This window comes from Suncus etruscus, chromosome 3, assembly GCF_024139225.1.
Source record: "Suncus etruscus isolate mSunEtr1 chromosome 3, mSunEtr1.pri.cur, whole genome shotgun sequence".
Classification (NCBI taxonomy): Eukaryota; Metazoa; Chordata; class Mammalia; order Eulipotyphla; family Soricidae; genus Suncus; species Suncus etruscus.
In genome coordinates this window covers 140,041,556-140,068,826 of record NC_064850.1, presented here as the reverse complement: position 1 = coordinate 140,068,826, position 27,271 = coordinate 140,041,556, and the positions used below count along the sequence as shown (strand labels likewise).

General features: G+C 41.8%; 2 protein-coding genes and 1 non-coding gene across 3 annotated transcripts in view; 2 read left to right on the top strand and 1 right to left on the bottom strand.

Annotated features, from left to right (window-relative positions):
• CENPP (centromere protein P) overlaps positions 1–27,271 on the bottom strand; it is a 250,947-nt gene that overhangs the window by 56,022 nt on the left and 167,654 nt on the right. The gene's annotated exons all lie outside the window — the stretch shown is intronic.
• Positions 1–27,271, top strand: part of ECM2 (extracellular matrix protein 2) — a 51,066-nt gene that overhangs the window by 16,200 nt on the left and 7,595 nt on the right. Inside the window, exons 2-8 of the mRNA XM_049770050.1 lie at positions 366–674; positions 10,083–10,271; positions 13,448–13,951; positions 18,087–18,202; positions 20,672–20,807; positions 23,480–23,637; positions 26,963–27,102. Coding sequence (XP_049626007.1) covers positions 389–674; positions 10,083–10,271; positions 13,448–13,951; positions 18,087–18,202; positions 20,672–20,807; positions 23,480–23,637; positions 26,963–27,102 — 1,529 coding nt within the window. The 5' untranslated portion in view covers positions 366–388. The remainder of the gene's footprint in view (positions 1–365; positions 675–10,082; positions 10,272–13,447; positions 13,952–18,086; positions 18,203–20,671; positions 20,808–23,479; positions 23,638–26,962; positions 27,103–27,271) is intronic.
• Positions 1,460–1,566, top strand: LOC126005765 (U6 spliceosomal RNA). Its single transcript, XR_007494800.1, has one exon. It is a non-coding gene; the product is annotated as a U6 spliceosomal RNA (small nuclear RNA).

Here is a 27,271-nt window from a genome sequence, read left to right as displayed (position 1 = left end):
TGTCTTTGGAAAAAAGACCTGTAGTGTCACATAGTCATACCCATCTGTATACAGCCTCCAAAGCTGCTTTGTTGTGAAAATGTTGGAGCAGAACAAAAACTGCGTGGCTTGTAACTAGGCACTATCTATCATTAGGGAAAAGGCCTGCTCAGGTCTGATGTAGAAGGAAAGTTAAGATACTAAAAGTTCTCTGACTCTGATGGAAAAACTCCAACCTCTGCCTTGCAGCAGCACTTGAGCATCCAGCCCAGACATTGTCATTTTGCAAAGACATTATGGAGGTGGCACACAGATAAACTACAGCTCAATTTCCACAGGTAAAACTTAGTCAGAATTTACTGTGAAACATTTAATTGTCATTCCAGGAACTGGATGGTGAAAAGCAAGTATGAAGTTGGAAGGTTTGTTTTGTTTTCTTATGTTTATCATTTGTCAAACCAACCTTGGGCAAAATGAAGAAATTCCTAGGAAGCAAAGGAGGAAGATGAGCTATAGGAGATTGAAGAAAAGTTCCTTACCCAGCCATGAACCAAGGAAACAGCTTGGAATTCAGCAGAAGACCAGGGTCAAGCCATCACCAATACTTCCCATGGTTAACTTGGATTACAGCACAGAGGAAAAATTTGAATCCTTAAGTTCTCTTGGTACAGAATCAAGCTATCATGTATTGCCAGGTAAGACAAATATAAAAATATAAAATTTCATTTATGGGGGTCGGCGTGGTGGCGCTAGAGGTAAGGTGTCTGCCTTGCCAGTGCTAGCCTAGGACGGACTGTGGTTCGATCCCCTGGCATCCCATATGGTCCCCCAAGCCAGGAGCGACTTCTGAGCGCATAGCCAAGAGTAACCCCTGAGCATCACCAGGTGTGGCCCAAAAACCAAAAAGAAAAAAAAAAGTTCATTTATGTATATTCATTTGAATATACAAATTATCTTTTGTTTTGCTCTACAAAGATAAACTCAAATTATTTTAAAAAATCATTCATGGAGGGCAGGAGCAATAGCACAGCAGATAGGCATTTGCCTTGCATGCAGCTGAGCCAGATTTTATCCTCAGCATCCTATATGATCCCCCGAGCCTGCCATGAGTAACTTCTGAGCACAGAGCCAGGAGTAATCTCTGAGCACCACTGGGTGTAGCTCAAAACAAACAAACAAAATTACATTCCTGGAATGTAATCATAATTAAGAATTGCTAGAAAAAATTAATTATTTAAAAATACTATTCTTTTGGGGTAGGAGATAGTGCAGTGGTTAGGGTGCAGGCCTTGCATGTACTCTCCTGGATTTGATACCGTGCACCACATGCTTCCTGATCATCACAGGATGCAGCCCTGGAGTCCCTTAAATATCATCAACATGGCCCCAGTGAACCTCTGCACCATAGGATCCAAATAGCCTCACATACTCAAACCCTTACACTCAACTATCAAATCAGTTGGTCAAGAAACACTAATGGGTGCTCGCTTCAGCAGCACACATACTAAAATTGAAACGATACAGAGAAGATTAGCATGGCCCCAGTGCAAGGATGACACGCAAATTCGTGAAGCGTTCCATATTTAAAAAAAAACAACAAAACACTAATGGACACCCAGGTATCCTGAGCACCCCTCAAAAACAACAACTGTCAGAGACCAAACCCTAATATGGAATTCAGCAGGACAAACCAGTCTTGTGTGGCCAACCTAAGGCATTGGCTAGGTCCAGAGCCCAAAGAAATATCACAGTTTCCTATCAGGCATACATTCCAGGAAGCTTGTAACATCCATGAAACTTCACTAACCCTGAGGTGTTCCTGTGCTCCTTAAGTAAAGATGGCATCTAAAGATTACCTCTGTGATACAGGCTGTTCCATGCTGCCTTTGCTACACCCCCCTGTAAAATCGTGCTTAAAAAGAGCCTGTACCTATCAATAAACTGGAGCCTTGACAAGCCTCGTTTTGCTTGGCCCCCTTCTTTCTTCCCATTCTCTTTCCAGGCTAGGACCCCTCTATACCAGCGAAATAACCTGTCCTGCAGGCCAGGACAAACAATAACTCTAATTTGATGTGGAAAGATCAGTAAGTAAGGTGATTGCCTTACACATGGCAGAGACAAGTTTAATCTCCAGAACCACATATGGTCGGTCCCCTAAACCTACCAGGAGTGATCGCTGTGCATAGAGGTAGGAGTAAAATCCCTAAACCAAACTCCTATATTTATATGGCTAAGAAACATATATAGTCAAAACTTTTAAACCCCAAAGGAGTTAAAGCTACTATTCTTTTTTTGGCTTTGGGCCACACCTGGACATGCTCATGGCTCTGTACTCAGGAATTACTCCTGATAGTGCGTGGTATGCCAAATAGGATACCTGGGTATTGAACCTCAGTTGGCTGCATTCAAGGCAAGTGCCCTACCTTTTGTACTCTATCTTCAACAAAGTTACTTTGTTGTTGTTGTTGTTGGGGCCACACACAACAGTACTCAGATGTTACTTCTGGCTCTGCACTGAGAAATCACTCCTGTCAGGCTTAGGGGACCACATGGAAATTGGGGATCAAACTTGGGTTGGCCTCGTGCAAGGCAAATGTACTATTGCTCTGGCTCCTAAAGCTACTACTTTTAAAGGCAGAAAATATTGATAATTTTGCCAAAGATTTAAAGAAGCATTTCTGAAAACCAGCATTGAATGATTAAAAGTTTTAAAGAAAAATAATTATATAAGACAAAGAAAGTTTCACCACATAATACTCTGTGGCCAATATATTTCAGACATTATCTCAAGAAAACAAAATTCTTTTATTTCCATGAAGCTAGCAGAAATAACATACAATTACCAAGAAAGGATACAACTTAGATCACATTTACAGAAAAATTAAAAGAAGAAAGTATCTGGAGGCAGAGAAATTAGATACAATAATAACAGTGTACTCAGAACTGCCAAAGAATGATGAAGTCTATTTACTCAGTTAGGGAAAGACTTTATAATAACAGAAAATCAAAAGGTTAGAAAGTAGTATGCAAAATGTTATTTCAAATTATAATAAAATATCTGATATAGTTTTTATTTAGTATGTATTAAAAATTACAGGATATGTATGCTGAATACTTTTCAATTATCTAAAAGAATGTTTTAGTGGATTTATATTATAGTTTTGTGGTGGTAATAAATAAAATATAAGATGTTAATCATTTTAAAATGCACAACTCAATGGCATTAAGAATATTCCCAATACTATACAAACATCACTGCTATCCAGCTGACACTCTCTCTACTCAATAAGGAAACTATATATAAAATGTAACCAATGTTCCACTTTCCACTCTTCTTTTCCATGACATTATTGTTTCTGTCAACTATCCTGTTCTATGTGTTTCATATAAAAGGAATCATATAAAAATGTGATCTTAGATGTCCTGTTTCTTTTACCTAACACAATGTTTTCACGATTGATTCAAATTATATCAGCACTTCACTCCTTATTATGACTATAATAAACCACCTTTAGAGGGAACACATTTTCTCTATATATGCCTTAATAAATGTGGTTTGTGTTCAAACTTTTTTTTTTTTTTTGGTTTTTGGGCCACACCCTGTAACGCTCAGGGGTTACTCCTGGCTATGCGCTCAGAAGTTGCTCCTGGCTTCTTGGGGGACCATATGGGACGCTGGGGGATCGAACCGCGGTCCGTCCTAGGCTAGCGCAGGCAAGGCAGGCACCTTACCTCCAGCGCCACCGCCCGGCCCCTGTGTTCAAACTTTTTTGGTTTCATACAAAATGGTACAGCTATGCAAGTGTATGTTTGAATGGATGTTCTCAATTCTCTTGGGTATATACCTAGAAGTAGAATAGGGACTATCTGGGAGAAGAGACACTTGATAATTCTATTTAATTTGTTGAGCCACATATTTTCCAAAGTGGCTAAATCATCTCTTCTAGCCTATAGCAACATATAAGGGCTCCATCTTCCAAATCTATATACCATTGCAGTGGTTTACATTAAAAAATTATAGCCATGGGGCCGGGCGGTGGCGCTAAAGGTAAGGTGCCTGCCTTGCCTGCGCTAACCTTGGACGGACTGCGGTTCGATCCCCCGGTGTCCCATATGGTCCCCCAAGCCAGGAGCAACTTCTGAGCACATAGCCAGGAGTAACCCCTGAGCATTCCCGGGTGTGGCCCAAAAACCAAAAAAAAAAAAAAAAAAAAAATTATAGCCACTGGGGCCAGAGTGATAATACAGTAGCTAGGGCTTTTGCTTTTGCATATGGACAACCAGGTTCAATCTCTGACATCACTTGCACATGGCTAATTCAGATTTAACTCCTGCATGGAGAACCAGAAGAACCTCCAAGCAATACCAGATATGGCCCCCAAATAAAAAACACTGAAAATCAAAAACAAAATTATAGCCATATTTGTAGATGTACAGTGATATTTCAGTATATTAACACACTGACACAGGTATTAAAATTTGTGTTAATGAAGACATTTAAGTGTGAGTCACTGACAGTACATGTTGATAAATTGTTTAAAATGGTATTTCTTTTTTTTTTTTGATTTTTGGGCCACACCCGTTTGACGCTCAGGGGTTACTCCTGGCTATGTGCTCAGAAATCGCCCCTGGCTTGGGGGGACCATATAGGACGCCGGGGGATCGAACCACGGTCCTTCCTTGGCTAGTGCTTGCAAGGCAGACACCTTACCTCCAGCAGCAACCTACCCGGCCCCTAAAATGGTATTTCTCGGGGCTGGAGAGATAGCATGGAGGGAAAGTGTTTGCCTTTCATGCAGAAGGTCGGTGGTTCGAATCCCAAAATCCCATATGGTCCCCTGAGCCTGCCAGGAGCGATTTCTGAGCATAGAGCCAGGAGTAACCCCTGAGCACTGCTGGGTGTGACCCAAAACCCAAAAATAAATAAATAAATAAAATAAAAAAGGTATTTCTCTAGTAACTAATGATGTCAATTATCTTTTTTTGTTGTATTAACATCAGGTGATATTTGGGGCTTAGTCCTGGCTCCACACTAAGGGATCACACTTGGTGGGGTTGGAGGACCAATAAGGGTGCCAGGGAGTCAAACACAGTTAGCCATATGCAAGGCAAATACCTTGCCATCTGTAGTATTTCCCTAGTTCTTATAAGCATCTTTAGAGAAAACTATCTCAAATACCCTCCCTCCTTCCTTTCCTTCCTTCCTTCCTTTTTGTTTTTTGGGCTACACCCGGTGACGTTCAGCGGTTACTCCTAGCTATGCGCTCAGAAATTGCTCCTGGCTTGGGGGACCATATGGGATGCCAGGGCATCAAACTGCAGTCCGTCCTAGGTTAGCGTATGCAAGGCAAATGGCCTACCGCTTGCATCACTGCTCTGGCCCCCATTCATTTCATTTTTAAGTTGGTTTGTTGAGGGCTTTCTTTGTTTGTTTGTTGAACTGTTTTTTGTTTTTTTTTTTAGTTTGTTTTTTGGGTTACACTCTGAGTGCTCATGGGTTACTCCTAGCTCTAGGCTCAGAAATTATTCCTAGTTGATTCAGGGGAACATATGAGGATTGAACCCAGATCAGCTGCTTGCAAGGCAAGCTCACAGTCCATTGAATGATCACTCCAGCCCTCTTGTTGAGTTTTAGTTCTTGATGCATGTTCTGGAAAATAGATTCTTTTTTTTTTTAAGTGGAATGAAAATATTTTATTATATAACAGTATCATATTATATCATACCATATTCACATCTACTATGGTAATTCTTTATTTGTTATTATCTGATTAAATATTTGAAATGTGATACACAATTCACATAATTTTTTGAAATGTAGGTATATATAAATTAGAGGGCTGGAGCTATGGTTACAAAGTTAGTTAACAGAATAACATTTTTTTTTCTTGGTTTTTGGGCCACACCTGGCGGTGCTCAGGGGTTACTCCTGGCTATCTGTTCAGAAATAGCTCCTGGCAGGCACGGGGGATCATTTGAGACACCGGGATTTGAACCAACCACCTTAGGTCCTGGATCAGCTGCTTGCAAGGCAAACACCGTTGTGCTATCTCTCCGGCTCCATTTTTTTTAATATATATATTTTATTTAAACACCTTGATTACATATATGATTGTGTTTGGGTTTCAGTCATGTAAAGACCACCCATCACCAGTACAGCATTCCCATCACCAATGTCCTAAATCTCCCTCCTCCCCACCCAACCCCTGCCTATACTCTAGACAGGCTTTCTATTTCCCTCATGCATTCTCATTGTTAGATTAGTTCACAATGTAGTTATTTCTCTAACTAAACTCATCCCTGTTTGTGGTAAGCTGTAACTTCCAGCCCTTCTCTCTTTTGTGTCTGAAAATTATTATTGCAAGAATGTCTTTCATTTTTCTTAAAATCCATATATGAGACCATAGATTCTTATCAGCTATGAATTATAAATATTTTCTTCCATTGTCTATGTTGTCCTTTCACTTTCTTGGCAATGTCCTTTATTTTGGGTGGGCTCCCAAATGGTGCTCAGGTGATTCCTGGTCAACATAGCTGGCAGTTCTTTGCAAGGGCCTTAGGATGTGTTGTTGTAGAGGCCCTGTGGGGCTGGACCACCAGAACCAACCCGGCGGTGCTGGAGGATTCCTAGATAATGGCTGGTGGTGGTCAGGGGACTTCAGAACTGTACCTATTGATGCTTAAGGGACCAAGCTACACATAAGTCTATACCATTCTATTGTCTCCTGGCCCTTTGATAAAGCAAATTTTTAATTCTGATTAAGCCCTATTTAATGTGTATTTTTGTTTGTTACCTTTATTTCTAAAATCATATTAAACAACACATTACTAATACAAAGTTATGGATATTTCTGCCCATTTGAAACTTTTTTTTTTTGTTTTTTTTTTTTTTTGGGGGGGGCACACTTGACAGTGCTCAGTGGTTATTCCTGGATCTGCACTCAGAAATTACTTTTGGCAGGCTCTGGGGACAATATATATGGAATACAGGGGATCAAACCTGGGTTGACTACATAGATGTCAAACACCCTACCCACTGTGCTATCATTTCAGCCTTTGAAATAAAGTTTTATATTTAGTATGAGATACTACTAATATCTAATGTAGATATTAGTTATCCTAATGTCAACTGTAGGAGACATTTTTTTTCTTTTTGGCTTTTGGGTCACATCCAGCAGCGCTCAGGGGTTACTCCTGCTCTACACTCAGAAATCACCTCTGGCAGGCTCGGGGACCATATGGGATGCAGGGATTGAACCACTGTCCTTCTGCATGCAAGGCAAACACTCTACCTCCATGCTATCTCTCTGGCCCCTGTAGGAGAGATTTTTTTTGTTTGTTTGTTTGTTTTTGTTTTTGGGCCACACCCGGTGATGCTCAGGGGTTACTCCTGGCTATGCGCTCAGAAGTCGCTCCTGGCTTGGGGGACCATATGGGACGCCGGGGGATCGAACCGCGGTCCGTCCAAGGATAGCGCAGGCAAGGCAGGCACCTTACGTAGGAGAGATTTTTAACCCTTTTAATCATCTTGGTGCCTTTTAAAAAAATCAAATGGTTATTATTACATGTATTTATTTCTGGACTGTCATTATTCTCTTGGTCTATATCTTTACTCTTATGCTAGTATCACACTGGCATAAGCCAATTATTATAGTTCTGTAATAAGTTTTGAAATGGTGTGTGTGTGTGTGTGTGTGTGTGTGTGTGTGTGTGTGTGTCTGTCCTCCAGAGACTGTTTTGGAGCTATTTTGAGTAATGTACAATTCCAAATGAAATTATTTGGGTTGAGGCAATGATTAGTTAGGGCTTATTCCTGGTTCTGCTTGGGGAACTACAGAGGAATGACATGGATCAAACCTGGGTTGGCCATGTGTAAGGCAAAAGTTTTATTTTCTCTATACTGTTCAGCCATAATTCCAAATAAAATTGAGGATCAATCTTTCTGGTTCCACCAAAAAAAATTGCCATTGAAATTTTTTTGTTTGGGGGCTACACCTGACAGTGCTCAGAGATTATTCCTGGTTCTGCACTCAGAAATTATTTCTGGCAGGCTTGGAGAATCATATGGAATACCAGGGACTGAACCTAGGTCAGCTGTGTGCAAGGCAAACACCCTATTTGCTGTGCTATCTTTTCAGCTCCACCATTGGAATTTTGTTAAGAGAAAGGAATCAAGAAAGAACTCATTTTGTCTTTTTGTCTGTTTGTTTTGGGGCCACACTGGCAGTACTGAAGGCTAGTTTATGGTACTGCCTAGGATTGAACTATATATTGCTGGGGATTGACACCCAAGGTTAGCTCCATGCAAGTCAAGCCTCACCTGCTGTACTGTTCATTTCCCCCCCAGGGAAATTGGGTGGAGGGCTTATTGTCCTGAACAGCTAGCTAGAAGAGAGATATGTGGAGCCTGAACTGGGCTGAGATAGTAGGAAAGGGATAAACATGAGAGAGTTTGTTTGAGGGTGGTCAAATGGGTATGGGGACTGACTCATTAGCTAGAGAAGAGATAGGAAACGACACCAGGATTTTAAGGAAATATCTCTTTCTATAATCAGATCTGTTGTCTAATAGCCTACTTAACTGATATACTCAGCTATATAGCTAATACCCCGTATAAGGATAAATGAGTATAGAGGGGTTGCAGCTACAGTGATTCTGGTTTAAATTCCTGGCACCAATTTATAGCCTCTTGAGCACCAGGGGTGGCTCAAAGCACAGACATACTGCATCAACTATGCCAAACAAGACAGAAACAAAATACCCATATAGACTAACACTACTGCACTGTGTTCTTTAAAAGAGTGACTATTGGGGGGGGGGGGCAGAGCAACACTAAGTAGATAGAGAATTGGCCTTACACATGGCTGATCTGGGCTTAATCCCTGGAACTCCAGAGGTCCCTTGAGCTCACCAGGATTTGATTCCTGAATGAAGAACAGGAGTAACCCCAGGTCCACCAGGTGTGGCCCCAAAACCAACACACACACACACACACACACACACACACACACACACACACACACACACACGAGTGAATATTGTGGATGTGAATCCACTTCTTTTTTATTTATTTTTTGGTTTTTGGGTTACACCCGACAGTGCTCCGGGATTACTCTTGGCTCTAAGCTCAGAAATCGCTCCTGGCAGGCTTGGGGGACCATATGGGATGCCGGGATGCAACCCACTGACCTGCATGCAAGGCAAACACCTTACCTCCATGCTATCTCTCTGGCCCCGTGACGTGACTCCATTTCAATAACATAAAAATTCAAAGTCTGTGCTGCCTACTTTCCCTAATCCCCTTATCCAGTCTTCTCTAAACACAGAAACACACACCCTGTTTTAATCCCTTCTCACATCCTACCATTTGGCTGACAGTCCACACCTTACTCTTCCCTAATATTAATATTCATTTCCCATCTACAATACCCACATTTCCCACCAAAATGACTGGGGGATGCTTCTTTGTGAGTGCTTTACTCACTGAGATTCAACTTCACCAGTGACTTCTACATCCAGCCCTCTGACCTCATCAGTGACATCTACATCTTGGGATCTGATCTTACAAACCTCATTTACAGTCACTGAGTAACTGCAGAGCAGAGTCCCAGTGTACTTGTGCTGGATCCACAATTTGATCAAGAAACTACAGATCTAGGGGTCACTTGCTGTGAACATGATTAGCCCAAACAGAGAGAGGAAGAAAGAGCAATTCCAGAGTCAAGATACTAGAAGGTCCAAGTGTGGGCTGAGAGTGTGCTCTGGGGCTTATAGCTACAGGACAGTTCTACATTTGAATGTAGAATGCCATTCTTATTTTTATTGCTGTTGCTTTCTTTGGGGTCACATTCAGCAGTGTGGGCTTACTACTGGTTTTGCACTTAGGGATTAATCCTGGTGAATTCAGGAGACCATATGAGGTGCTGGTGATTGATCAGATCCAGGCTAGCTACATGCAAGGCATGCCCCTATCCTCTGACTTATCGTCCTGCCTCTAGAACAAAGTTCTTGTGTATTTTTGTTCATTAATGTCAGGTTTTACTGCCATTGACAATTTCTCATTACCACCTAAGAACTGTCAATGTATGAATGTTCTCTTGCAGGCAAACAAGGGCACTGTGCGGTGAAAGGCATGATCATGTACAATAGGGCTGTCTGGTCCCCTGAGCCCTGCATCACCTGCCTCTGCTCAAATGGAAAGGTGCTTTGTGATGAAATCACATGCCCCTCTCTCAGATGCCTCCAGACAGACACCCCTGAAGGAGAATGTTGCCCTGTCTGCTCTCATACTGGTATGTGGATTTGCCAAAACATTATGTGATGTTTACACTGAACAAGTATCTGTTTTATGTGATACTACCTTAGCTTTCAGTGGTGGTAAGCAGGTGACCGGGGAAATTAAAACAATGACACAGTGCTGGTAAACATATAAATTATGTGGCCACGTATATGACAGGAGTCAGAAACGGAAGGCCATAGTTTAGCATTTATTATCAGTGAGATAGGTCAGGTCACCTTCGATATCTAATTCCCATCTCTTAAGGCAGAACAGGCCCAAACAACTTGTGTTGGCATCATGAGTTCTGCTGAACTTCTGTTGTGTACCAGTTTCCTCAGTCCAGCTTAGTGCAGGCACCATCATCGTTCCAAACAAAGATGAAGACCATTTGGTAATTGAAGAAGGAAATGTTTTCATTTCAGTAGAGCACAGCCCTCTCTCACTGTATCTGGCCATTACTTCAAAGTCTGTTTTTCTGTGAAACATGGGGTACACTGGAGGGTTGTTAATGGGTTCAGTGGCTGCTCACTGGTCCCTCACCTATCCCCAAACCCCATATAGCAAAGGGTCTCAGGTAGGAGAATGAACACAAAATATACAAAATCTTCCTTCCAGCAGGGAGAAGTTCAGAATTAGGTACTGTATTTTTGTTTATGTTATGACCAGCCTTTTAAAGACATTAGAGAATAGAAGTGTTTCTTAAAACTGACTCCTTGAGAGAAAAACACTAAGATCCAGACTTTCTCAGATGTTTTTCAAGGGACTTGGGGAATGGCCTTGGAATGCTGTGGTTATTTTGGAAAAACAAACATTGATATACAGGCAGGGTTTTAAATGTTTCAATATGATAGTCTGTTTCCTTTTACTAATTTTTTCCTATACTACTTTTGCACGTTCTTCCAGATATTAAAGAAAAAACACCCCTCAAAACAAACTCAGACTGTATGATACATACTGATTTTTAAAAATCAAGTAATTCCCTCAAATAATTTTATTTATCAAGTTCTTTTTGGGTGCTTATTTATGTACAGTTTTAAATAAATAAAATGGTGAATTTTAATGAAAAGAAATCTGTGCGCTGAAAGCTCAGAGGTGCACTCAGGCCTGTATGTCCTTGTCACATCTTTCTCAAGTTCTGCCAAACACAGTAACAGCTAAATACAAATGCAGATGGACTTTCTCCTATCTCATAATGTTTTCATTGCCATGAAATCATTAAAAAATACTCTTGCACAAAAGTCTATGTTCAAACTTCTATAAAGCAGTCCAAGATATCTCCTGGAGTAAATCTCGTGTCATAGAACAATTTAAGTAGAGAATTTTGTTTTGTTTTGTTTTTGTTTTTTGGGTCCCACCCAGCAGCGCTCAGGGGTCACTCCTGGCTTTATGCTCAGAAATTGCTCCTGGCAGGCTTGGGAACCATGTGGGATGCCGGGATTCGAGCCACTGTCCTTCTGCATGCAAGGCAAATGCCTTACCTCCATGTTATCTCTCCAGCCCCTTAAGTAGAGAATTCAAGAGGGGAATAAAGAAGTTTTATTGGGGTCAGAGCAATAGCACAGTAAATAGGGGGCTTTCCTTGCATATGGCTGACCCAGTTTTGATCCTCAGCATCCCATATGATCCCAAGCCTGTCAGGAGTAATTCTGAATGTAGACCCAGAAGTAATCCCTGAGCAGTGCCAAGGGTGCTCCTTTCCTCCAAAAAAAAAAAGTCTTATAATTCAGAATTCCAGAGGATGCTCTCAGGCCAACAGAACTAAAAAATATATTTTTGATGCTAATAATAAAATCACCACCATAAAATATTTATGCCTGGGCCTGGAGAGATAGCACAGCGGCGTTTGCCTTGCAAGCAGCTGATCCAAGACCAAAGGTGGTTGGTTCAAATCCTGGTGTCCCATATGGTCCCCCGTGCCTGCCAGGAGCTGTTTCTGAGCAGACAGCCAGGAGTAACTCCTGAGCAACGCCGGGTGTGGCCCCAAAACCAAAACAAAACAAACAAACAAAATTATGCCTGTTTCACCTTATTTTATGTCCTAATTCTACCAATTCTTGTATTATTAATAATAAATTAACTGGAACCAGAGTGATAGCACAGTGGTAGGGCATTTGCCTTGCACACGGCTGATCCAGGATGGACCGGGGTTCAATTCCTGGTGTCCCATATGGTCCCCCAAGCCAGGAGTGATTTCTGAGTGCATAGCCAGGAGTAACCCCTGAACATCACGAGGTGTGGCCCAAAAAGCAAAACAAACAAACAAACCAAAAAACCCACAACCAACCAAACAAATTAATTATCTACTGTAAAGGTTCTGCATCAGATTATACCAGCCTCACACAGGGCTACTTGTCATTTTGTATCATGTTGCAAATTTTGTGCCGGGAAAAACTAGGCTTATACTAGAGTATATACAGTATCCTGAATTAAGTAAGAACCAGTTACTCCAACAAATCTGTCAAGTGATTCCCTACATTTCATGGAGAGCCAGCCCTCTTTTCCCTTCTCAGAGGGCAAGAATGAGCCAACATATTTAATTCTAGCTCTTCTAACTATTAAAGCAGAATTTCATAATATAGATCAAGTTGGCCTTTCTTGAGTATAGACAGTAAGTAAAAATAAATAACAAACCCACAGTCAAAACAAAAATTGCATAAAAACAGTCACAAAAAAAATGATAGGGGCCAGGAGATTGTAGAGTGGTAAAAGCACATGTGAGGTGCCCAGGCTAGGTTAGATCCCTGGCATCACATAACCTACGAGGCCTTTCCCAGTGTACCCTGGAAGCCCCTGAGCACCACTGGGTTGCTCCTGGTGACCGAAGCACCAGAGTCTGAGCACTGAACTGCTCATCCTGCTAGTCAAGTACTGCAAGGGGTGGTCCCCAGACCCCTCAGCACTATGTGTGTATGTGTGTGTGCGTGTGTGTGTGTGTGTGTGTGGGGGTAAGACCAAACTATTAAAATTATTCAAATAAGAGTTTCAAGATGCATTTCATGTTTAAGTTACAATAAAAAACTTGGAGAGAATAATATTAACCAATCAAAATTTCACTATGATTTTTCCTTTCATTAATAACATAACTTATCCCCTCCTCTGTTTCATCTGTGCATGGCTATTCATCTTCTATTTGCTATTCGAATGACATAGCATTCAATGATAGAACTGAATTTTCTGGTGATTCTTCAGAACAAAGACAACCTACCCATTTACTTCATAAGCATCTACTATCTCCTCGGGTAAAAATGGACCAAGGATTGAGAAAAGAGAAACTTCAATCTGAGGTGGATGAAAAAGAAATAAAAGAAGATGGGGAGGAAAAGAAGAACACTCTTGAACTTGATGCTGAAGGGATACTTTCCAATGTGGCACAGAGCAGAGAAGGAAGCATACAGAGGCCTGGAGGAGAGGGGCACCAAGTCGATCAGCACAGTGACTCAGCCACGGAGGATGATGAGTTTGAAGATGAGGTAGAGGAGGAAGAAGAGGTAGAGGAGCCTGAAGATGAGGAGGTTATTAGAGGTGATGTCTTCAGGATGCCCTCAAGGCTCCCCACCCCTGCTCATCCCAGAGGCTCACCACCTGTGCCTAGCAAGTGTGCATTGTCTTACAAGACCATCAGCTGTATCAGTGTAGACCTCACAGGGATACCACCGCTGACAGCACCAGAGATAACAAGCTTGGAACTCATTGGTAAGAGATGTTAAATCTGCTTTATCTTTTGTTTTCTTGGGCCACACCTAACACCTGAGTTAGGTGCTCAGGGGTTACTCCCCCCCCCTTTTTTTTTGTTTTTTGGGCCACACCTGGAGGTGCTCAGGGGTTACTCCTGGCTATCTGCTCAGAACTAGCTCCTGGCAGGCATGAGGGACCATATGGGTCATGGGGATTCAAACCAACCACCTTAGGTCCTGGGTCGGCTGCTTGCAAGGCAAACACCTGTGCTATCTCTCCGGGCCCTCAGGGGTTACTCCTAACTGCACTCAGAAATTACTCCTGGTGGGCTCAGGGACCATAAGAAATGCTGGATATCAAATCCAGATCAGCCACATGCAAGGCAAACACCCTATCTGCTGTGCTATCCAGCCCCTATTTTATCTCTTTTTAGTAAGTCTTTTTTTTTTTTTTTTGGTTTTTGGGCCACACCCCGGTAACGCTCAGGGTTTACTCCTGGCTATGTGCTCAGAAGTTGCTCCTGGCTCGGGGGACCATATGGGACACCGGGGGATCGAACCGCGGTCCGTCCAAGGCTAGCGCAGGCAAGGCAGGCACCTTACCTTTAGAGCCACCGCCCGGCCCCTTTTTAGTAAGTCTTTTTTTTTTTTTTTTTTGTGGTTTTTGGGTCACACCCGGCAGTGCTCAGGGGTTATTCCTGGCTCCAGGCTCAGAAATTGCTCCTGGCAAGCACGGGGGACCATATGGGACTCCGGGATTCGAACTGATGACCTCCTGCATGAAAGGCAAACGCCTTACCTCCATGCTATCTCTCTGGCCCTTTAGTAAGTCTTATTGCTTTTCAAATGCTGATATAAACTGATCCCAAACAGACGAGTTCCACAATCAAAATACTTTGCAGAAAATAGTTTACTATATAATAGTTAGGTATAAAACAAACTCCTCCAAACCAAGTCACAATTTCTCATTGACTTTCTTCTTAAAAGGTAGTTTTCTTGGGGCCGGAATGGTAGTACAAGCAGTAAGGCATCTGCTAGTCTAGGATGAACCGTGGTTAGATTCTCCGGTGTCCCATATGGACCCTCAAGCCAGGAGCAATTTCTGAGTGCATAGTCAGGAGTAACCCCTGGGTGTCATTAGGTGTGGCCCAAAATAAAAAACAAAAACAAGACAATTTTCCATAAAGAGTAAAATCATGGGGCTGGAGAGATAACACAGCAGTAGTGTGTTTGCCTTGCACGCAGCTGAGCCAGGACTGATGGTGGTTTGAATCCTGGCATCCCACATGGTACCCATGCCTGCCAGGAGTAACCCCTGAGCATCTTCAGGTGTGACTCCAAAAAATAAAAATAAAATAAGTAAAATCAACAGTTAGCATGCTATTCTTTTTGTTTGTTTGTTTGTTTGTTTTCTGTTTTCCCTTTTAGCATGCTATTCTTTTTTTTTTTTTTTTTTGGTGGGGAGTCACACCTGGCAGTGCTAAGGGGTTATTCCTGGCTCTATGCTTAGAAATCACTCCTAGAAGGCTCAGGGGACCATATGGGATGCCAGGATTTGAACCACCCACCTTCTACATGCAAGGCAAATGCTTTACCTCCATGCTATCTCTCTGCCCCTAGCATGCTACTCTTTTTTTTTTTTTTGGTTTTTGGGCCACACCCGGCGGTGCTCAGGGCTTACTCCTGGCTGTCTGCTCAGAAATAGCTCCTGGCAGGCACGGGGGACCATATGGGACACCGGGATTCAAACCAACCACCTTTGGTCCTGGATCGGCTGCTTGCAAGGCAAACACCGTTGTGCTATCTCTCCGGGCCCTAGCATGCTACTCTTTAGGCTGACAAATGCATAGTCATGAGACTACTATCCCATCCTAATCAGTTTCCCTCTCCGCAGATCCCTTCTTGCCCCTCCTTTTATTATACCCAATGTCACTAAGATTTTCTGTCTCTACAGTTTTGGCATTTCCAGAAGTTGTAGGATGTTGTCTAAACTTTTTAGCTAGGTTTCTTTTACTCAAAGATGTTTGTGAAGCCATCAGGCTAAGTAGTTATCCCTTGAAGGAATCTGTAATGTCCAGTTCAGAATGATTATACACACATTTTTTTTAAAATACCCATATAATGTTATTTGTATGGATCCACATTTTATATTTCCTACAGTACTGAGAGATACAATAAGAACCTATTTAACTTTGTAAAAAAAAATGTACCAAGCAGTTTCCTAAGTGATTTTATGTTTCTGTCAGCAGTGTCAAGTTCCCATCACTTCATTGCTCCTCATTTTAGTCATTTTGCTTCTGAGTGGTGTGTGTGTGTGTGTGTGTGTGTGTGTGTGTGTGAGAGAGAGAGAGAGAGAGAGAGAGAGAGAGAGAGAGAGAGAGAGAGAGAGAGAGAGAGAGAGAGAGAATAAATTTGTCTCGCAGGGAGAATGAAGAAGAGTGATGTTTGTCTGGTCGACAAAGCTCATATTGGAAATATCTGAAAGATTCTAAGGTGAGAATCAGAATGCAGTTTTAGACCAATCTCAGGTAAAATCACAGAAATGAACAATCATATAAATAAATACTCGGTATATAAGGTCTGATGCTTGTTCAGTAGAGCCAGTCAACTGCCATTACCAGTATTCATTGCCCTCCCGACAGTAATCTTCATTCCTTCATTTGTATGAGCTCCTGAGAAATTCTTCTCCTGTTCTGCAGCCTGGGGCCATACAAATTTGGTCATAAGAAGTCTTGAGTTGGGGCCCGGCGGTGGCGCTAGAGGTAAGGTGCCTGCCTTGCCAGCGCTAGCCTTGGACGGACCGCGGTTCGATCCCCCGGTGTCCCATATGGTCCCCCAAGCCAGGAGCGACTTCTGAGCGCATAGCCAGGAGTAACCCCTGAGCATCACTGGGTGTGGCCCAAAAACCAAAAACCAAAAAAAAAAAAAAAAAGAAGTCTTGAGTTGTATGAGATTAATAGCCTACTCAGAAATACTCTCATGGTTCTACAGGACAGTCACATATGGTTTTTACCTTACTTTATTTATGGTAGACTCATTTTCTGGATGTAATATTTTCTGTACTTAAATGTCAAAACAAAGCCCTACAAATTACTAGTGTGTAGGAATGTTTATAGAAAGAAGCTATAAAAGTACACCAGCAGATAAGGGAGGAAATGAAATATTTTAGGAATTTAACTTAAAGATGACTGGGTTGGAGAGATAGGTGAATGGGCTGAGTGTACATAGGAAAAGGTTCAACCTTGAGTACTGCAGGATCTGAATGACTGGGAGAAAGCCCTGATCTGGCAGTAACCCCCGAACACCACTGGGTATAGCCCCAAAGCAAAGAAAATAAAACAAACAGTGATGTTAAGGGAAAGTTAGTCATTGGCCCAACATTTTTTGGATAAAATTAGTAGCACATTTCTAGGGGTCAAGGAAAAGTCAATGGGAAAATAAAAACTATAAAAATCAGTTCGTAGGGCCAAGGAGATAGCTCAGGGATCAGTGTATGTGCAGGTATGTGAGTTTGATCCCTGGCCTGAACAGTTCTACACTGCTGAGATTAGCTATAAACTGGTTGGCCAAGAATCACTAAGAGCAGCCACAAGCCCTTTGAGCACTGCATTGGAGCCCTCCCCCATCAGTTTCTATATAACTTCCCAGATAAACATCTTCGTTGCAGAGTGTATAGAAAACCATCCTCGCTGTTTTTTTTTTTTTTTTTTGGTTTTTTTGGGCCACACCCGGCGATGCTCAGGGTTACTCCTGGCTGTCTGCTCAGAAATAGCTCCTGGCAGGCACGGGGGACCATATGGGACACCGGGATTCGAACCAACCACCTTTGGTCCTGATCGGCTGCTTGCAAGGCAAACGCCACTGTGCTATCTCTCCCGGTCCCCATCCTCGCTGTTTTAAAACACTTCCACTAAACTATGATGTACAGTACACGACAAGTCTCCAGAGTGAAAACGTCATGATGGCTAGTAACAGTCTTGTTATTTTTCTAAGCATGCATTTACACATACAGTATTTTTTCTGTCTTTGTTAGAGTATTGCTTTCTTCTGTAGAAAATGTTCTCTTTGGCTATCAATGTATTTGTACATGTACATAAATGTACACATGAGCAAGTTTATAAACATATACCTAAAACACTTGCTGTTGTGTCCAGGCAACTCCATCACTTCCATTCCTGATGAAGCATTTAATGGATTACCAAATTTGGAAAGGCTTGATCTGAGCAAAAATAGTATCACTTCTTCAAGCATTGGTCCTAAAGCATTTAAGGTAAACAAACATGCTTGCTTGTGAGTAAACTGGCTTTTGATTTGTACTGCTAGTAGATAGAGATAGAAAAGGGAGGAAAGTAAAGTGTTTTAACTGGTAATTTTCTTCCAAATGAAGAAACTTTCCTTTCTGATGTTCATAACTATTATTCAAGGCTTCCTGAAAACAGTCTGTGCTTTATATTTTCCAGCTGGCTATGCTTCATTTGTGGAGAACTAACAGCATCAATAAAAAACTAACATGTGAATTTATGATGATGTTTCTCCTCAAGGAGCTAAAACCATGTTAACATATGAGCTCTTAGTACATGAGGTACTCTTGGGAAAAAAGAAAACTTACCAAAAACTAGTAACATTTTGAGGCTAGTGGTGGACAAAATTTGATAAAGGAAACTTTATGAGAAGGTTCTGGGGAAAAAGAAGGACTAAGATGAAAATTTGCATGGGGAACATTAGTTGAGAAAAAAAGAAAAGAAAGAAGATGATAAAGAACATAGAATAAAACTTAGAAAACTCAGGATTGGGGCCGGAGAGATAGCATGGAGGTAAGGCCTTTGCCTTGCATGCAGAAGGACGGTGGTTCGAACCCGGCATCCCATATGGTCCCCCTGAGCCTGCCAAGTGCGATTTCTGAGCATAGAGCCAGGAGTAAACCCTTAGCGCTGCCGGGTGTGACCCCCCCCCCAAAAAAAAAAAACCAAACAAACAAAAAAGAAAACTCAGGGTTGAATAACAAGATTTTCTAAAAAGAAGAGAGGAAGCAAAGAGTTAGAGAAATCAAGGCAATACGAAGAAAGGATTCTGAATGTAAACACACATTTACAGATCTGTGCGTCTGTAAGACTCCCTAAGGAAGATTCACTGTCTCTCTTTAGGTCAAACAATGCCCCCTGCAAACTCCTTGGACAAATTTCAAACCTCTTCTAATCTCAAATCCTATTTGAGATTCAAATCAATATTTGAATTCTGGGATGGCCAAAGACCTTGTGTCTTACTTTGATAAGACACCTGGAGTCCCATGTTTCATGCTGCTGACATTTATAGATCAGTAAGGACTCCTGAATTTTTGTATCAGAAACGAAGACACTGTAAGCACCTGATTGTGAGTGCTGATTAACTAAACTGTTCTATTGGGGCCAGAGCGATAGCATAGCGGTAGGGTATTTGCCTTGCACGTGGCCAACACAAGACAGACCCTGGTCTGATTCCCAGCATCCTATCTGGTCCCCCCAAGCCTGCGAAGAGTGATTTCTGAGAGCAGAGCCAAGAGTAACTCCTGAGCGCTGCTGGTGCCACCCAAAAACCAACCAAACAAACAAACAAAACCCTAAACTGTCCTACACTTCACTAAAACCCTTCCAGTTTTGGTCAATGAGCATGCAACAAATGTGGCAAAGCACTTTCCAGATAGCTAAAACAGAATCATATGGCTTGTGATACTTAAAAATTTAGCTTTGAAGAATTTCTATAATAATTGATACGCTAGGACTCTACTTACAGTGGATAGAAAACTGAGCCTTACCCAGATTCAAGGGCCGGAGAGGAGGTAGAAAAGTAAAGTGCTTGCCTTGCTTATAGCCAGCCCTGAGTTGATCCTGATTACCACCATGTATGGTCCCCCAACATACCAGGAGTAGTCCCTATGTACTGAGCAGTGAGTAAGCCCTGAGTACAGCTGAGTGTGATCCTAAAATAAAATAATTCAAACTGTTGTCTTGACTGTTAGAATAAAATGATTCAGATTATTGAATGATTTTACTAACTTTGTGTCTACTGCTAGGATGAACCCTTAAGATCTAGCAAAAAAGATTAATCCAGTGATGTCAGGAGCTTACCAAAGTCATGATATGAGTGAGTCAAATTCAAAACCATTTTTTTTTTTGTTTTGGTTTTTTGGGTCACACCCGGCAGTGCTCAGGGATTACTCCTGGCTTTACACTCAGAAATCACTCCTGGCAGGCTCAGGGGACCATATGGGATGCCGGGATTTGAACCACCATCCTTCTACATGCAAGGCAAACACCCGACCTCCATGCTATCTCTCTGGCCCCTCAAAACCATTATTTTTATAGTTTATTGAAAGTGTGAACTGAGCAGATAGCTCAAAGGGCTGGAGTGTATGCTTTACATGCAAGAGTCGTAGGTTACTACTGGTTCCAAAGGGTCCAGAGAATATAGCCAAGAGTTGTTTGTCTCTACGAACAGAACCAGAAGCAGTCCCAAGCACTGCTGTGAGAATTCCCTCCTCACCAATCTTTCTAGTTTGCTGTAAATATCTATTTAAGTATTCCCATCAATCTGGGAATGAGAATATGGGAATTACTGAAAAAGATCAAGTAAGGACAGGTTAATGAGACTAATAACTGCTTCAAATGGGCCCTCCAATAAGATACTCAACTATGCATCTGTGAACAGTTAAAAATGTAACTTCTAAAAAAGTAACTTTGAAATCTGCTTTTTTTTTTAAAAGCTTCTGAAGAAGTTGACACGCCTGAATTTGGATGGGAACAATTTAGTAGAGATTCCATCAGGATTACCACCTACATTAGAAGAGCTTAAAGTCAATGAGAACAACCTTCAGGCTCTAGATGAAGAAAGCTTATTTGGTATTTCACATTTAGTTTTATGACATATGTTCTTAAAACCATTCTTTTACAGTGTGCGGACATTTCTTTGGCAGTATTGTCAAATGAGCAATTGATAATGCTTTTAAGGTTACTTCACTATTTACATTGATGAAACTTTAATCTCTGTCAAAACTTTAAAAGTATCTTTTCAAATACCTATGTCTTCAAGTATTTTTTTTTGTCTTCAAGTATTTTTAACAAAGCCATGCATCACCATGACAGCACACTCAGACATGTGCTGAGGAACACATCTTTCATTAGTCTAGTCACTGTATGAATGTCACAAAGCTGGATGGTATAGTCTATTTATGGGCTCTGGATGGTAGTTTTCTATCTATAGGGCTTATATGGGTCATAGGTCATACCAATATCATATATTATATGTGGTCTGTCATTGACAAAGACATCATTGATAAAGAGAAGTATAGAAATAAAACCTTGTCTCAATGCTCACCATTGACATGTCCACTAAAAATCCATGATACTACTGCTATATGACCTGCCTCTCTGTCATGCTGATGTTTTGGTGGTTGCTGCTGATATCCAGTTAGATCACAAATAGAGATGAGTTCGGTGCATAGATGTGGGGAACAATCAGATCTCATACGTACTGGGATGTCATGTGGGTGTAGTTGGTACTTATACAGAATGAAATACTACACAGCTCAGTTTAGTTCCTAGGGCCAAGGAGATCCTCCTGAGTGTAGAGACAGGAGGAGATAGTGCTGCATCCTAGTCTGGGTGTCCCTCACTATTTCTAGGTGTTCAATACTCTCATCCACAACTCATGCTCCCTTCATACAGTTTTAGTTTTTCATGTGTTTTTCATACTTTCCCAGTATGCATGAATGTCAGTGGTCATCTTGTTCCAGAGGGTGGCTCTGACCTCCTTGCCTTTCTGTGTCTATGAGATACATGTGCCCAGAAGATCTAGTGGATAATGCATGGGTACCACAGAATTCTGGTCAAAGGATGTGCTTCAATGAGTTGCCACATTCCATTCCTCCCCCCACCCAAAGACAGGCATAATGTTTCTCACTTGCTTGTGAGACCACATAATGACTGTTGGTCTACTTCTACTTTTGTATTTCTGGCAAACTTCTACATATTTCAAAGCTTCAATGTTGGAATATATTAGACTATTCAACTTTGGAATATATTGAAATACACTAAAGATTCTAGATAACTAAACTCTCTGTTCAGAGGATAAGGATTTTTCAGGCAAAGTGTTACTTGTCCCAGAAAAGGAGCCAGTCTACCAGGCATGTTGTACTACATACCCACTACACTGTCAAAAGCTTCCCCCAGTATTTTCAATTGGGAGAATTAGAGAAATAGAGGCATAAAATCAAAGATCTTTATTTACTGGTTGACCTTCCTACTTCTTATCTTACCCTTACACTAATCCTAAATGCCTCATCAGATCAATCTGTCATAATCCTCTGAGAATCTCCCTTGTCAGCCTTTGGATGCTGAAGTCTACTTTTGGATGCATGGTGGGCTTTCACTATGTACATGTTGAAAGAACTTAGCCCATTTCTATCTGCTTTTTTCCATTCTTGAGAGCTCGGCCCCATCACACCTCCATACCATTACCACTTACATCTAAACTGCCTTTTCTTTGTCATTGTTTAGTATCTGGCTGTCTTCATGGGACCATCTTTAGCTCTTGCTTACACTAGGTCTTGTGTCTCTGCTACATCTAAGCACAGGAAATTGGACACAGAGCATTCAGGCAATGCCTATGTTTTGAGTCAAATATAAAAACATCCCATTCCCTATTCTGGAAATCCTGGCCACTCAACAGACTCCAATGTTACACCCTAAATGTCTAACTCAAATGCCTCTGGTCACATCATCATTGAGCTGTCCATTCTCCTTTCAGCTTCCAATTGATTTATATCATACCAGTCCCCAGGCCAGGATAAATAATTTAGGAAAAACTTGTTTGTATAAAGGCATTCCTTGGTAGCCCAAACTGAATGTGTAGAGAATGTTTGATCATTCTTTGATATATCCACTTGGCTACATCCTCTGCCAGCAAATGAATAACTACGATGGGAATTTGTGCTCAGCCCTACCACTCTAACTCCCTTGTTAGAGGCTGAGGGTGTGCCAGGCAGAATGCTCTTTGACTGTGTCCTGGAAAAGGAACCCCTCCTTGCATGATACTTCCATCTGTCCCCAGTCATCCTGTCACTGCTCAGCAGCTGTCTTGGCAAAAGCTATCAATGACCTTGCACAACCTGATACCTTTTGCCTTTCTATCCAGTATTCCAGGTCCCTGCTTGGCACCACTGCTTTTCTGGGGCTCCCCAACTCTTGTAACAGTCCCCTTCCTTCTCTGCAGCTGAATTTCCTCCCTGTTCCACCCCCTCATCCTTCTACTCTGACTTCTGTTTCTTGCAAGTATTTTCATATTTTCATTAGCAAGTATTTCAAGGATTTGTTTATACGCTGGCCTCTCCTTTGGATCATGAACTCAGCATTAGGTCTTGGCTGAACTGAGCATTTGATTATGTAAAGTACTTGGAGTGAAAGGCTTGCAGGGTAGGAGTTTACAAAGAAAGAAACTTCAATGTTTGTAATGTTCCTTTGACAACAAAGATGTTTAATGCTCCTAACAAATCAACCATTTTATTGTGTTCAAGGTTTAAATCGATTGGTCACCTTAGAAATGGAAGGGAACAATCTCAGTGAAGCCAATGTCAGTCCTTTAACTTTCAAACCTTTGATGAGCCTATCCTATCTTCGTCTGGGAAGAAACAAATTCAGAATCATACCACAGGGTCTTCCTGCTTCTATTGAGGTACACAGTGATTGTGTCTTGTTTGTTTGGGAGCTTCATGTAGCAGTGTGACAAATGTGGTACCAAGGATGAAAGCTGCGCCTCCCTTAAGCAAAGCCTATACTCTAGTCCTCTGAGCCATCTACTCAGTTTAGGGCATTTGCCTTGCATACAGACGACCCAGGACAGACTCGGGTTCGATCCCCAGTGTCCCATACAGTCCCCCAAGCCTACCAGGTGTGATTTCTGAGCACAGAGCCAGGAGTAACCTCTGAGCACTGCCGGGTGACATGCCCCCCAATAAAAGACAGCACATCACAGCAAAACAATGCATTTAAAAAAATTACAATGCAATATATTAAACTGAGTTATTTTGGTATTGCATATAAAACTCTTTTTCCCCCAAGAACACAAAATTATGGGGCCAGAGAGATAGCATGAAGGTAGGGTGTTTGCCTTGCATGCAGAAGGACGGTGGTTCAAATCCCAGCATCCCATATGGTCCCTCAAGCCTGACAGGAGCGATTTCTGAGCGTAGAGCCAGGAGTAACTCCTGAGTGCTGCTGAGTATGACCCAAAAACAACAAAACAAAAAGAACACAAAATTATAAGCCAAACCAATAATTACTCATAGAGACTCTTCACAAAGCATTGATCCTGCTGAGGATTTTAAAAGAAGGCATAACTTTTACAAAACATTCTAACTTGCACTACAGTTTAAAATGTCCCAAACTGGAGCTGTGGCAATCACTTAACTATCCATATGGACTAATAGGGTCAAGCATGCTTGGACAGAAACTCACAGGAATTCTCATATTTTGTCTTTTTTGGGGTTTGAGAGGTCACATCTGGAGGTGCTCAGTATTTACTGTTCAGGATCTATTCATATTCTGTTGAGGATCACTTCTGATAGGGGGATGACACATGCATTGCTGGGAATCAAATTTACGTTGGCTACATGTAAGGCAAATGCCTTACCTGTTGTCCTATTACTGGGGCTCCAGGATTTCGTATCTTGTCAGTTCTAACTAGTTCCTATCCAAGTCCCCTGGATTCTGGGCCTGCTGCAAGTCAGCCCCTGAAGAGATTGACTGATGGAGGGATGGAAGATTAGGTCTTTCCCCTCCAGCTCGGAGCATGCGTCTGCCACCCTGTCTAGCTGACGGTTCTGAGGTGAAATAGTGGGTAAACAGCTCGCAGACAGTCAGGCTTGTGGAAATACTAGCTTTATTCAGTGGACAAGACTGAAGTGCAAAGATTCAGCATAAGTTCCAGCAAAAAGCCCTTCGCCTTCCACAGACCCTTGTTTTTATCCCCCAGAATCAGGTACCACCCAATGGTGAGATCAGATACCACCCAATGGTGGAAGCAGAATCAGGTACCACCCTAGGGTGGGGGCAGAATGCCAGGTCACACCCTAGGGTAGGGCACAATCACGGATCAGGGTAGGGTCAGTAACATAATAATCCCCTAAAATATTTACATACACAACATGAGCCTAAGTGCTATTCTGTCTCTCCCTGGCTGTGAGTTCTCCCTTGCTGTAGCAAGAAACACATTTAATCAGAGGAATATTCTACCAGCTTTCTTTGCTACTGAGTTCAGTACTCCAGCTTCATTAAGAACACAGGTTGGGGTGTGTGTATGTGTGTGTGTGTGTGTGTGTGTGTGTGTGTGTGTGTGTGTGTGTGTGTGTGGAGTGATAGCATAGTAGGTAAGGTATTTGTCTTGCATGTGGCCAATCCGGGACGAACCTGGGTTTAATCCCTGGCATCCCATATGGTGCCCCAAGTCTGCTAGGAGTGATTTTTGAGCACAGGGCTGCCAGATGTGGCCCCAAAACAAAAAAATAAAATAAAAACAAAAATCACAGATATAAAAGGAAAATAATTAAGAAAAAGAGAGACAGAGATAGAAAGAAAAGAAAAGAAAAGAAAGAATAAAAGAAAGAATGAAAGAAAGAAAGACAGGAAGAGGGAAAGAGAGGAAGAGGGAAAAAGAGAGAGAGAGAAGTATGTCTGCCATAGAGACAGGCAGGGATGTAGGCAGGAGGGAAATAGGAACTTTGGTGGCGGGAAATGCACACTGATGAAGAGATGGATATTGGTCGTGGCATGCTTCTTCGTCTCTCCACTGCTCTTTTCTAGTTCTGAAACCCCATATAAGATAATTCTGTGAGCACGCTCAGTACATTGGAAAGGATTTATGGTGGTGGTTCAAATCCCATATGGTTCCCTGAATCTGCCAGAAATGATTTCTGAGTACAGAGCCAGGAGTAACTCCTGAGTGCCGCTGGGTATGACCCAAAACTAAAAAAAAAAAACCAAATTCAGTATGTTTTGGGGCCAGAGCAATAGTACATTGGGCAGAGTGCTTGCCTTGTACATGGCTGCAAGTAGTATTTGATTCTCAGCACTCCATATGGACCCCTGAGCTTTGTTAAAAGTGATGTCTAAATCCTGTTGGTTGCCCAAAAACCAAAAAAGAAAAAAAATAAGACAATCATAACTATGATAGATTGTAAATTTTACTTTAATAATTAGAAAAGTTGAAAACAAAAAAAAATACACTTCAGGGCTAGACAGATAATAAAGGGGTTAAGATATTTGCTTGAAGGGGCCGGGCGGTGGCGCTAAAGGTAAGGTGCCTGCCTTGCCTGCGCTATCCTTGGATGGACCGCGGTTCGATCCCCCGGTGTCCCATGGTCCCCCCAAGCCAGGAGCAACTTCTGAGCGCATAGCCAGGAGTAACCCCTGAGCAAAAAACCAAAAAAAAAAAAAAAAAAAAAAAAAAAAAAAAAAAAAAAAAAAAAGATATTTGCTTGGCATACAGCTGGTCCCACTTTGTTCCTCAATACTATTTGGTTCCCCCCCCCCCCCCACCATACACACCAGAACTGATCCCTGAGCACAGAGCCAACAGTGAGCCTTGTATACTGTTAGAGGCAGTTTCTTTTATCTCAACAGCAACAACAACAAATAACAAAAAATAAAAACAGGGGCCAGAGTGATAGCATAGCGATAGGGCATTTGCCTTGCAAGTGGCCAACCCAGAACCATCCTTGGTTTGAATACCACCATCCCATTTCATCCCTTGAAGCTGCCAGAGCAACTTCTGAGCGAAGAGCCAGGAGTTTCCCCTGAGAGCCGCTGGATGTGTCCCAAAGCAAAACAAAAAAATAAAAACAAAACAAAAAAAAGAACAACCCTCCAAAAACAGCACTCACTGAAAGACTAGTGAAACATACAATAGATAATACCACTGAACACAGCCTAACATACTATTTTACTGTGAACCTGAATGTTTATTGGCTAATACAAAGCAAATTCTTTTCTCTTAATTATAGGAATTATACCTGGAAAATAATCAGATTGAGGAAATAACTGAAATTTGTTTCAATCACACTAGGAAGATCAATGTCATTGTACTACGTTATAATAAAATTGAGGAAAATAGAATTGCTCCATTAGCCTGGATAAATCAGGAGTAAGTATATGCACCAATTTAAATAATTTCAACCATCTCTTCTTTTTGTTGGCATTAGACATGGCATGGAAATGGGGATGTGAAGGATGTTAAGAGCCTGTCAGATCATCTCAGCTCATGGTCACATGAATACTGGCAAGAAAGCCTGTAGGTTTATGGTCACTGTCTT